Source organism: Zootoca vivipara, chromosome 10 (genome assembly GCF_965207765.1).
Source record: "Zootoca vivipara chromosome 10, rZooViv2.hap1.1, whole genome shotgun sequence".
NCBI classification, from domain to species: Eukaryota; Metazoa; Chordata; class Lepidosauria; order Squamata; family Lacertidae; genus Zootoca; species Zootoca vivipara.
This window is the reverse complement of record NC_142593.1, coordinates 53,175,650-53,189,373: the sequence shown is the minus strand read 5'-3', so window position 1 is coordinate 53,189,373 and position 13,724 is coordinate 53,175,650. Positions and strand designations below refer to the sequence as shown.

The window sequence follows — 13,724 nt, the reverse complement described above, 5'->3', positions numbered from 1 at the left end:
TCACACAGCGTCTGCACATAACACATAAATTGATATGGAGATATGGGCAAGAGAAGGAATGGGGCCGTGCCTACAGGCCTTGAGATGCCAGGGATTGGACCTCGCACCTTCTGCAAGCCAAGCAGATGCTCTACCAGTGAGCTCTTCATCATACAAATGGCATGTGCCAATGCTGTGAGTGGGCAAACCTCTAGCTTGCTGGATCCATTCTTAGTTTTTTACTAGACCCCTGAGATTTACCAACCTGAGCCAAGGGCAAAATGGTGGCTTGGGGCAATATACCCTGACAATTAAGCACCAACATGCCTCTGATTCCTTAGAATCATTGAATTGTAGAGTTGGAAGGGACCCCATGGGTCATCTAGACCAACCCACTGCAATGCAGGAATCTCAGCCAAAGCATTCATGACAGAAGAAGGCCACCCAGGCTCTGCTTAACAACCTCCAACGAAGGAGAGTCCACCACCTTCTGAGGGAGACCGTTCCACCATTGAACAGCTCTTACTGTCAGAAAGTTCTTCCTGATGTTGAGCTGGAATCTCCTTTCTTGTAACTTGAAGCTGTTGGTCCGAGTCCTACCATCCAGAGCTGGAGAAAACAAACTTGCTCCATCTTCCATGTGGCAGCCCTTTGGCTATTATATCATATCTCCTCTCGGTCATCTCCTTCCCAGGATAAACCTACCTAACTCCCTCAACTGTTTCTCATAAGACTTGGTTTCCAGACCCTTGGTCATCTTGGTTGCCCTCCTCTGCAATCATTCCAGTTTGTCAATACCATTCTTAAACTGTGGCGACCACAACCACAATGGCTCAAGGATTGCTTCTCTCCATATGCACCTACCCAGACCCTGAGATCATCCGCTGAGTCTTTTCATCGTGTGCCTCCTCCACGAGAGGTCTGGAGGGTGGCAATATTCCTCCCACGCCTTTTAAGATCTTATATTATACGGCTCCTCCAGGTGACCTGCTTTACTGAACATTCATCCTGATTTGCTTACACGAAGCTTACAAGGAGGTTAGACTATGCCTAGACTTTACTGAGGATTTGTTCTCATATGCTTGCTGGGAGGTCATATGACAATGAACGTTCACCCTCATTGCACGGAATTTATACACCATTCTGTTAATCATTCTTTTATCCCACACTTTTTGGTGCGTTTTCCCACCACTTTCTTAAACCACAAAAAGTCCTTTTCTTTAAAAACAAAAGTGGATTTGTTACGCTTGGGTGTGAGAGCACTTTAATCCACTTTAATTGCACAAACCTTGAATGTATGCACAAAATACTGGCAGCCTAGAGGCCACAAGGAGACCTTCTAGTATCACTGTAGCATGGTTTTACTCTCTATGCTCTGTATAATATTTTAATGCGCCAACTATTTGTATCCGACTTTTATGGTGGTTTGTATTTTTAAGCTTGTTGCGGAGTTTAATTGTAGCATGGTTTTATTGTTACCGGTACGTTTTATTTCTCACGAGATGCCTAGGTGGTTTATTTTATGAGGCGCCCCATAAATATAAATAAATAACCCCGTGCCATGTGTCACTGCGGGAATCTTTGCAAAAGAGACACACACACACACCGCCTTTTCTCTCTCACAAACAGGAGGGAATGCCTCTCCGAGGGTGGCGGTTGCAGTCTGCAGTGTTTATGAATCCTTGCAGTCGTCTGAAGAATCAAGAAAACTCCCTCAAAACAAAAAGCAACTCTAATGATTGTCTCTGTCTAATTCACACCTCAGTGCCGTTGCGCCTACTTTTTGGAAAGAGCAGCAATCTGCTCCTGCGTTAATGCCAGCACCGCCACTGTGCTACTTCTATGGAGTGGCCAGTGTGTTCTCTACGCATTTATGCCCAGCATTTATGTCACGCTGTCCGGCATTCTAAATGCTTCATGTGCACCATCGGACTGTTCAGTCCTTTCAATAACCTTGTGAAGTAGGTCAGTGCTATGCCCATACTGCAGATGGAGGAACTGAGGCTGAAAGCATGGAATTGCGCAAGGGCAGCACATGGCTGAAAGAAGACTTGACTTGGCAACTTCCTGTTGACTAGGTCCACCTTTTAACCATTATCAGAGCCAGCCCAAGACATTTTGGCTTCTGAGGGCATGGCGCTTTGTAGCAGCCTTCCCCACCTGATGCCCCCCCCCCGGATGGGTTTTTTTTTACTACAACTCCCATCAGCCACAGCTAGCATGCTGTGGGTACTAGGTTGGATAGAATTACAAAACTAAAAAAGTTGCAATCATTTGGAATGGAAATGCTTTAGTGAATATTTGAAAATCTGTTGTACACAACTAAAAACATTAGCAGGATTGATGTACACATTCGCAGTGAATTATTTTTTATAAAATTAAAAGAATAAATGATGGGATAAACTTGGAGGTGCGGTAGGAATAAAATATATTATATGGAACTGCAGAAGGGAGGGGAAGGAAATCGAGGTGGGAGGGTTTATTTTTCTCTTACCGTTTTCTCTTTTTAGATTGCATAAGTCAAAAAATTGTCATGGCTATGTAAATTGTAAAACAAAAAACACACACACAATTTTAAAAATCAGGCCCTGTTCCAAGGATCTTGCAGTCTACGGTTTAACAGGTGGAGGCGGACAAAGAGAGGTGACAAATATGTACAAATGTGCAACATATACAAAATCAGCTAGGTAGAATTATATTTTGTTTCAGCTGGGCATGGGCACTTAGGTTAGAAGGAACGCCAGAGACTTCTCGGAAGACGTGCTCTTGGAGGAGAGATTTGAAAGAAGAGAGAACTGGATGACTGACTGAACTGAAATATTTATACGTTGCATTTCTGTCCCAGAGCGTGGACACATATACACCGATACACAGACACAGACACAGACACAGACACACACACACACACAAAAGGTGGTTTGTTATTGTTGTTGTTTAGTTGTTTAGTCGTGTCCGACTCTTCGTGACCCCATGGACCATAGCACGCCAGGCACTCCTGTCTTCCACTGCCTCCTGCAGTTTGGTCAAACTCATGTTCGTAGCTTCGAGAACACTGTCCAGCCATCTCGTCCTCTGTTGTCCCCTTCTCCTAGTGCCCTCAATTTTCCCCAACATCAGGGTCTTTTCCAGGGAGTCTTCTCTTCTCATGAGGTGGCCAAAGTATTGGAGCCTCAGCTTCACGATCTGTCCTTCCAGTGAGCACTCAGGGCTGATTTCCTTCAGAATGGATAGGTTTGATCTTCTTGCAGTTCATGGGACTCTCAAGAGTCTCCTCCAGCACCATAATTCAAAAGCATCAATTCTTCGGCAACCAGCTTTCTTGATGGTCCAGCTCTCACTTCCATACATCACTACTGGGAAAACCATAGCTTTGACTATACGGACCTTTGTCGGCAAGGTGATGTCTCTGCTTTTTAAGATGCTGTCTAGGCAGGTGGTTAACAACAAGCAATCCATCAGAAACAAAATAAATGACAAATTACATGAAAACCAGTAACCAACAAAATCAGCACTTGAGGGATAGCAGCACGGGGGGGGGGCATCATCATCAAGGAGTCGCTACAATGAAATTAGCTAGTCCGTTTATGCCAAAGGCTCGCTGGAACAGGACAGTTTCTCCAAAACGTTGGAATGTCAATGAATGATCATATGGACAGTTCTGGGAGGAAGATCCAGGGCATGAGAGGAAGCAAGGGAGGAAGGAGTGAAGCATTTGAAAGGGAGGAACAGACTTTGGGGGTGGCCAAGGTCAGAATGGTGTGCTCCAAGAGGCACACTCTTCTGCATATGCCCCTCTCCTCTTCCAGGTAACATCTAGCATTGCACAGACTATTGTGTGATGTCATTGTGCTGTATATTTCCATGCCCTTGCCTCATGCAATCAGTTGTCAGGGGTTGCCATAAGTCCTGACTTGGCAAGTTGGTCGGAGGGGGAAGAAGGAATGGGATGGCATTGTGGAAACTGACCCTGGGCAGGACGCTGGGCAGCCCAACATGTTGGAAAGTGTTATTCTGGACTCTGTTTAGGGAGGAGTGGAGCTCTGCCTGAGGAACCTCAGATATCGCAAACTATTTTTGCGGGGTGGGGGGTGGGGAGAGATGCTTGACCTTAGGAAAGTTGCTTCACTTGTGTGCTTCATTTTCCTCATGGTAATACCTTAGGCAGATGGTGACGAAATTAAAAGACGCCTGCTTCTTGGGAGAAAAGCGATGATAAACCTAGACAGCATCTCAAAAAGCAGAGACATCACCTTGTCGACAAAGGTCCATATAGCTAAAGCTATGGTTTTCCCAGTAGTGATGTATGGAAGTGAGAGCTAGACCACAAAGAAGGCTGATTGCCGGAGAATTGATGCTTCTGAATTGTGGTGCTGGAGGAGACTCTTGAGAGTCCCATGGACTGCAAGAAGATCAAACCTATCCATTCTGAAGGAAATCAGCCCTGAGTGCTCCCTGGAAGGACAGATCGTGAAGCTGAGGCTCCAATACTTTGGCCACCTCATGAGAAGAGAAGAATCCTTGGAAAAGACCCTGATGTTGGGAAAGATGGAGGGCACTAGGAGAAGGGGGACGACAGAGGACGAGATGGTTGGACAGTGTTATAGAAGCGACCAACATGAATGGAGGGAGTGGAAGACAGGGGGGCCTGGCGTGCTCTGGTCCATGGAGTCACGAAGAGTTGGACATGACTAAATGACTAAACAATAACAATATCTTAGGTCAGGACATCTGCCATTCCTTGAAGCCAGAAGGTGCCAGTGCATTCGGAGACACCACAGAATCATGCAATCGTAGAATTGCAGAGTTGGAAAGGACGCCCCCCCCCCCGAGTGTTATCTAGTCCAACCCCCTGCAATGCAGGAATCGCAACTAAAGAATCCCTGGCAGATGGCCATCCAACCTCTTCCACTGTCAAAAAGCTCAAATAATCAGAAAGTTCTTCCTATTATTTACCAATTGAAGTCTTCATTCATGTAATTTTAATCTATTGGTTCGAGTTGTGGCCTCCAGAGCTGGAGAAAACGAGCTTGTTCTGTCTTCCCTTGAGATATTTGAAGATGGATATCCTATCTCCTCTCAGTCTCCTCTTTTTCAGGCTAAACATATCCAACTCCTTCAACTGTTCCTCATAAGGCTTGTTTTCCAGACCCTTCAATCTGGACACGTTGCCCTCCTCTGCACACGTTCCAGCTTGCCAACTTAAACTCTAGTGCCCAGAACTGGACACAGGACTCCAGGTGGGGATCTGACCAAGGCAGAAGAGCTTCCCATGATCTGGACACGCTACTTCTGCTGATCCAGTCTAAAGCATTTAGGGAAGCTTTTAATGTTTGATGGATTTCTGTATTTTAATGTTTTGTTGGAAGCCGCCCAGAGTGACTGGGGGAACCCAGGCAGGTGGGCGGGGTATAAATAATAAATTATTATTATTATTATTATTATTATTATTATTATTATTATTATTAAGTAGCAGCCAGAGGCGGAGCTAGCTGCTTTGGCACCCGGAGCGGCGCAAATGTGGGGCAAGCGTCCCATGGGGGTGGGGCGGCAAGCACAGGGGCGGCAGCACCTACGGCAAACATCCCATGGGGACGACGCCCACGGTGAGCATCCCAGGGGGCAGGGGGCGATGTCACCCCCTCAGGGATGACACCCAGGGCAGGCCGCATCCCCTGCACCCCCTTCGTCCGCCAGTGGTAGCAGCAGCTTGGTTTTTTTTGCTGCTGCTGCAGCACCACACTTTTTACTCATGGCTCAGCTTGTGGTCTACTAAGACCCCTAGATCCTTTTCAGATGTACTACTGTCAAGCCAGGTGTCCACCATCCTAAATTTGTTCATCTGATTATCTCTGCCTAAGTATAAAACCTTTTCTTACTCTTCACCTTCACACTGGGCAGCTACTAACAATTTTGCCTGCACATCCTAATCTCTGGTGTTGATGAACGCTGGGCTGGTTCAGCCCAAAGAAAGGGAAGAACTTGGCATTCGACCTGTTATCTATCATAAGTCTTTCTTTCTTTCTTTCTTTCTTTCTTTCTTTCTTTCTTTCTTTCTTTCTTTCTTTCTTTCTTTCTTTCTTTCTTTCTTTCTTTCTTTCTTTCTCATTCTTTGAGCCCTTTGATGTTGTATTAATTGTGCAGATTTTCTGGGCAGGGAAGGGAAGCGAGGGCTTTGCTTGATTCTCTCGCGACAAAAGGCTTGTCTAGCCATTGTGCCATAGGAAAGATGTGACGTGATAATTGAATAGTTCAAGTCCTGCCAGCAGGCAGAAAAACAAACTGAACTGTAAGACTCAGATGAAAGTTTTCACGACCCTTGAACTCTTCCAGGCGCTGCTTTTATGACTGACAGTGTCAGAGTGGAAAGTTATGGCTCAAGTCTGTCTCCCTCGTAGACTTCTTTGCAATTATACCTCCCCTTCAAACCTTAAACAAGATCTCCAACACATCCTCCTCCTCCTCCCCCCCTCCCTCCCAGAGAACCTCACTGGGTGGATCTGCCTCGGGGGGGGGGGGGGGGCTAACATCCTCTGCACTGTTTTCCTTGACATCCACTAGAGAAACAATGCAGAGGGGGTGGCGCATTGTTAAAGTCAATGTCTGCAGCAAAAACCTAGGTTCAAGTATCAACGCCACTGAAAACTATGAAAAATAATTAAAAAAACAGTGCATCTGTGCATCGCCTCTGCAAGATATAGGTTTAGTTTTTCTTGAACATGAGGGCAAATGGGTAGCATTACAGCAGGGGTCAGCAACCTTTTTCAGCCGTGGTGGAAAATTCCTATGCCCCACAAATAACCCAGAGATGCATTTAAAATAAAAGCACATATTCTACTCACGTCAAAACATGCCGATTCCCGGACTGTCCAGGGGCCAGATTGAGGCAGCGATTGGGCTGCATCCGGCCCCTGGGCTTTAGGTTGCCTACCCCTGCATTAGAGGCTATCTCCCTCTTAAAAACATTAAGAGGCAATGCAATGCAGTAAGGTTATTATGGCTCTGAAATCACTGCACCCCTTTTCATCCCTTGGGCTTTTAAACATACCCTCTACTTCAGGCATCCCCAAACTGCGGCCCTCCAGATGTTTTGGCCTACAACTCCCATGATCCCTAGCTAACAGGACCAGTGGTCAGGGATGATGGAAATTGTAGTCCAAAACATCTGGAGGGCCGAAGTTTGGGGGTGCCTGCTATAGACCTCACACCTCCAGTGTGATGTTATTAGATCAATTTCCCTCCTGCCTATTACTATATTTCATAGAATTGCAGAGTTGGAAGAAACCAAAAGGGTATCTTTTTGTCCAATGTTGGGCTCAAACCCGCCACGACCCAGAGATTAAGAATCTCCTACTGACTGAGCTATCCGGCAGACCTCATTTATAGTACTGTTAGTTATAGCTACTGTATTGTTTCATTATACATGTATGTGATACAGAGATTTACAAATTTTAGCCATTTATTGCACGGCTATGGGCTTGCTGATCAGAAGGTTTGAATCCCTGCGACGGGGTGAGCTCCCATTGCTCTGTCCCAGCTCCTGCCAACCTAGCAGTCTGAAAGCACGTTTAAGTGCAAGTAGATAAATAGGTACCGCTATGGCAGGAAGGTAAGCGACGTTCTGTGCGCTCTGGTTTCTGTCACGGTGTCCCGTTGTGCCCGAAGTGGTTTAGTCATGCTGGCCACGTAACCCAGAAACCCGACAAACGCCGGCTCCCTCAGCCTGAAAGCGAGATGAGCGCCGCAACCCCATAGTTGCCATTGACTGGACAGTCCAGGGGTCCTTTATCTTTTTACCTTTTCTTTATTCCATCAGCTGTGAGGAAGAGACCAGCTGTAACCTTGAGAATGGGTGCACACATGGTTCAGCCTTCCTCCCTTCCCAAACCCTTGTCCTTTTGTTTAATGCACTTTTATACTGTCATGCTGAAGGCACCAACTATCTTGTTTTCTTCCTGACCTGTAAACCACTTTTGCTTGAAGATAGTTGCACCTATTCACTCTGGGAAAATCCTTAGCATTTGTGTTTGTGCACTTTTGGATTATCAGCAAGAGTCTCTCCGGTTGCAGAGAAACTTATACTTCAATGTTCTGAAGATCTTAACTGCCCTTTTTCTACACCGGGGCATAAAATCAGTCAATCTTGTTTTGGTATCTGCTTGGACATATGATAGATAGGTATAAATTCGGATATTCTTGTTAATGTGAGCTGGGAATTCTTTCTTCCCTCCCTATAGGCTTAAAATAATCTTATTAAAAACCAGCCTTATCTTACCATCTAACATCTGGCACATTGTGTTATCCTCACCCCTGCATCACAAAGATGCTTCAAAGTTCACCCATCTTGAAGGTCCCGATTCTGACTTCTCCCTTTGTTAAGGTTACACTTGCAGTATTGCCCGAGTGACCAGTTTCTGTGAAGCACAGACGCCTGCAATTCTGAATGCCACTATTTCCCTGACACCCAACTCACTCTGAAAAAACCAAGCTGTGCACGGTTATCACATCAAGTGTACTTAAAAAATAAATAAATTACTCATTTAGAAAAGCATTCAGCCGGATGACAACATCCAGAGGAAGGAAGAAAAACACCACAATCTTGTGATCTTATCTCTTTTTTTTTTAATTTGGCATTTTGTTATTTGCATTTATATTAAAGCAAAGTGCATCTTTTCTTATTTCTTGTTTATACACATTGCACAATACATAAATAATGATGCTTATAAAACGTCTTTATATTTACAAGTAATAATATATTTATATATAACATAAAATACATTTTTTTCTTTAATAAATCTCAGGGTTTCTTTTTTTTAAAGGAGTCTCTTTTTTGTTGTTTTGTTTTTGTTTTCCAAAGCACTTCAATGCTAAAATTCCAATGAGAATGCTTCTCTTGTTCACTTAAACCTTTTATATTTAGAAAAATAGCTTATGTTAAGGTCTAAACATGCTCATTGAGCTAAGAACAGTGTAAAATTATCATACTTAGTGTATGAATTCAAGAAGAAATAAATGAATGACTGCAATTTCTGGATGCGAACAGTACTATTGCAAACCTGATCAGGGCAGGTTACAAGGGGATAAATACTGAAATTCCCTTTCGTCTTTTTTATTATTATTTTAAAAAAGAAAAAGGTCTCAACAAGTCTGCATCGCAGATCAATTTGAAAAGCACAGGCCATGCACCTTAATTGTTTTCCTGGCATCACAAACGATCACTAAGCGCAATGGGAAAATGGGCATGCCCTTCCAAGCCCATGCTTCTCGCCCCCACCCCCAAATGACACAGACATGAAGTGTTAAAGCAGCAGATGGCCGCAGTGGAGAGGGCAGGAAGGGGGGAGAGAGAGAAGAAAAGGTTGTAAGATTGTTGGCCAAAGATTTACTCGGCTGCATTTGCTCCCTAATCTGACTTGCTTGCCTTTACGCGTGCTGCGGACATTCGCTCTGCACCAGGGTCCCTAATGGGTTTCCGTTGCTGCTGAGGGTCAGCTTCCTTCATACCAGCAAAGGAGTTGGTGTGTTTGTAACAGCAGCGGATTTGTAGAAGAGTTTGGATTTGATATCCCGCTTTATCACTACCCGAAGGAGTCTCAAAGCGGCTAACAATCTCCTTTTCCCTTCCTCCCCCACAACAAACACTCTGTGAGGTGAGTGAGGCTGAGAGACTTCAGAGAAGTGCGACTAGCCCAAGGTCACCCAGCAGCTGCATGTGGAGGAGCAGGGAAGCGAACCCGGTTCACCAGATTACGAGTCCACCGCTCTTAACCACACTGGCTCCCAGGTAACAACGAAGGGGCAGAAGCTGCAGTGAAATGAAATGCATGTTGCGTCGAGATCGGCACGAAGGCATTGCACAGCGGCAGACCCCTGCAAACGGTTTAGCACCGAGTGCAAGGCAAACTGGTGCTAGATCATCTGCTCCCAAAGAGATTATCCTTCTTTCCTTCCTACAAGCATGGTAACTCCAATGTGCGTTTGGAGCTCTCCAGCCTGCAATGGCATTTCCATTCATTGTATCCCTTTGTTGTGCGTGTGTGTAGATCTGATCCCTCGACTGAAATGAGCAGGGTAAAAGCCACGTGTGCAAGAACTCTGGAAGCAAATGCAGGTCTCCAAATTGATGTGTGTTCACCAAGAGGGTGTGAGGAGGGGGGGGCGGGAACTTGTACCACTGTTTGAATTCGAGAGGCAGTTATGCATAAACCAAGCTCATCCATTTCCTCCCACCACGTTCGGGTAATAATAACTTAAAGGGTACAAAACAACCCACAAATGAAGTACGTTCAAGTGAAACTCTTCTCCACTCCACCCCACCCCTTTCCCAGGTGCCTTCCTGCCCCCCCTTCTGAGTTATTGGTCATTCACACTTTTAAAAAGAAAAGAAACTTATCAAAATACCAAAACCGGGGGGGGGGGGGGGGAGAGGAAAGAAACACACAGAGAGAAATCTTTCCATAAGCTATTTCTCAAAACAGAAAACAAACGAACAAAAAAAGTTTGCATGAAAAAGCAAGCACTCGGGAGGAGATATTTAGCAGCAAAGTAGTTATAAAAGGTCATTGTTGAGTCCGGCCTAAGTCTCTCGAGTCATCATCGGTTATTGAATATAACCTCCAACCAGCAAGGGCAACTGCTGATGAACTGTCTCGTATAACACTGGCCCCAGCCTTTCACAAAGCTGATTTGAACGGTGAAGCCAGTCCACGGCTGCTGCATGAATTCGTGGTCATTGGGCCTCTGCAAGCTGTAGGCTTTCTCGTAGTCAAACGCTTTGATGGAAAAGCCTGGGAACACCTTGTGCACTAGCAACGTCCTGGAGTCGGGATTGTCCAGTGTGGCCGACTTGATGAAAATGGGGTAACTGCTGCGGTTATAAACCCATACCCCGTCGACCTCCTTGGTCAGCTGGATGCCATAGCCGATCTTGCTGCGGACTTTCTGCACCAGCTGGCTTTTATTGTCCGAGTTGAGCTGTCCAAGGCAGAAGCCATTCCCCTGAGGTAGATCATAGAAGATATCCAGGGACGGTTCTTGGACAGAATACAGCCGGCCCACGCGCGTTTTTTCTTCCCAGTATGCAACCACGCACCAGTGTGACGGATCCCCCGGCTCTTGCAGAACGTGGGAATCTGGAGGAAGAGAAGATGGGAGACCAAAGTTTAGCCTCACAACAAAACAACAACATCAACAACAACAACAACAACACAGAATATGAACAACTATACATGCCCCCTGTCATTTAATGAACATATAAAGCTCTCTTATGAACTCTAGCTCAGTATTGACTGGTACCTGTGCTACAAAGTCTTGGGCTAACAATGGAACCATCTGCATTCAAAACATGTGTTCTGCCAACTCAGCCAAATAGTCACAACAATTGTCACAACAGATCTACGAAGCCCCTTCATTTGTCTTCTCAGGCCCACCAACTCTCCTTCTTTCCACTAAGTGTGCCAGATAATTTATGTTTTTAGCTACAAACAGAATACACACATTCATTTGCATGAATCCAACAGAGACCAAACATTTCCCTTGTTTCTTCTGCAACCGTCTTATTATGGAATCAATTAACCCAAATGCAAAGAAGTTTGCATTTGCAGCTAAACATTAGAGAACTGGGCTTACACATCATTAAAAAAGGGGGGCTCTAAGAGAACCCAAAAATACACACAAGTAAGAGCCTAGATTATTCAAGAATTGGGCCAAAAAAATCATGTTGTGGTAAAGGAACTGGCTGAAGACACAAAACTACAGCACAATGTGCCACTTGCATATCCCATAACTGATTTATTCCCCACCCCCACCCCCACCCCACAACCTGGCTGCAGCCTTCAGGTCCTTAACACAGTCATTCAGTTTAAGCCACCGGCAAATCAATGGCAGATAACTTAATACCAAAGACCTGCTAATCAGCCGCAGACATCTTTCGTGATGTCAAGTGTGGGTAAGCAGGGCTGACAGCGAGGGATCGCAGAGACTAACCCGCTGGCGTACATCATCCTGTTCTTAAAAGCCAATCCCTAGCTTTGTTTCATATAATAAATTTTCCTCTCGTCGGGAGGGAGGGAGACATAAAAGGAGAGTTAACCATAGCTCCATCCAGACTGGGGAGGTAGGGCAAGATCATCTGCTATAATTTACAGGCCTTATTTAAGCCTATAGGCAGATCGCTGGTCATAAATGCTCAAGGATGCAGACGTCAGATGAGCTATAAATCTGATTGAATTGCAGTTAGACTGTGGTTTGTGGTAGCAGGGGTGGAGACCGGAAGTCTTGCATTTGTTAGCAAAAAATGCAGTGGGGTGGAGAGGGGGAGAAGGGGGTGGGGTGGGGAATCTGCTTCCCTCTCTTTCTCAACTCTGCCTCTCTTGCTAAACAGGGTAAAGGAGGCAATTATCACCATGGCGCTGGAGGGGAGCGTTGACTCCAAATCCCTCTTTCAAAGTGCTAGGCAACTTGCAGAGTGCATCAACTCAGTTCTGATTACCCAGAAATTCCATAATGCTATTTACAGACATATGAAGGCCTGGGAACTATTAACCCTATGCAAAGTTTCCTTTTTACTAAAAAGGGACAGAAAATAGGGAACGGGGGTGGGGAGAGCAGTCCCGGGGGGGGGGTGTCTCACAACTCAAGAATATTTCCACCAGAGTCTTCACGAACCTGCCATAACATCCCTGGGTGTTAAAACAGCAGTCAGGAGCGTGTGAACACTTCCCCCCAAAATCACCCTCTACCACAGTTTAGTGTGGCATTTGCACCTTGCTTATTTTCCCTGATCAATCCTACGCACACTGAACTCACAAGCCCCGTACAGGTGAGCCTTGGCGAAAATGCAAGAGTATCTGCGCCAACGGGCTGCCAGCTTCCGTTCAGAGAAAGGTGTGGCAAATCCACAGGTTGCTGAGATACATGGACTACCGAGAAAAGGTGCACGCTAAATTGGATCAGGTGTCCCAGCTCCATGCATGCAGTGAAGCAGGTCGTCAGATCAGGGAGATAACCCAGTTGTGCAGCCTCCCTAGGTGCAAACTCAAGTCTACCATCACCAATGCTTACAGTGCCGTGCGCATATAAGCCTGTGGCCCCATAGCCGCAATGTAGAAGCAAGCCGTCAATACTGTAAAACAGAATTTATGCCCTAATCAAATATTTAGGATCTATGGTGCTTTGCTGTTTTCACCTTGGAGGCCAGCAACATTAAAAAATAAAATAAGGGTGGCGAGATCAGCAGAGTTGACGCTTCTCTTCAGCTGTGGCTCCCACACTGCCAAGAAAACCAAACCATGGAGGCAAACCAAACCATGAGAGGCAGGAAAGAGCTCTAGCTCTACGTAGAGCACTTGCTTGGCATGCAGAAGGTGCCAGGGTCAATCCCTGGCATCTCCAGGGAGGGCTGGGAACGCCCCTAGCCTGAAACGCTGCTGCCGGTCCGAGTAGACAATATTGTGCTAGAATGGACCAATGGTCAGACTCGGAATGCAGCAGCTTCCTATGTTCCTCTCGACTATTTCCCGGGAAGGATCCCTGCGAGACCAAGTTTTCCTACAATGAGCTGGCGATGTCGGGGGAGCGGTTTTCAAGCTGGCAGCTACGCCATCGAGGAAACCTATCAACCGAGCCAAAAGCACATCGTTCTGCAGCTCCGTTTTCTGCACCCACTTCCAACTCCTTAAAGCCAACCCTCCCCTGATCCGAGAGCAGTACATTGTATTTCAGTTTGCAATATTTTTTTTTAAAAAAAC

The 13,724-nt window shown here is 45.7% G+C and overlaps 1 protein-coding gene across 1 annotated transcript in view; it reads right to left on the bottom strand.

The window, feature by feature from the left end:
• Positions 1–8,575: 8,575 nt before the first annotated feature.
• The window catches only part of SMAD7 (SMAD family member 7), a 46,373-nt gene continuing 41,224 nt past the window's right edge, over positions 8,576–13,724 (bottom strand). Inside the window, exon 4 of the mRNA XM_035100483.3 lies at positions 8,576–11,108. Coding sequence (XP_034956374.3) covers positions 10,570–11,108 — 539 coding nt within the window. The 3' untranslated portion in view covers positions 8,576–10,569. The remainder of the gene's footprint in view (positions 11,109–13,724) is intronic.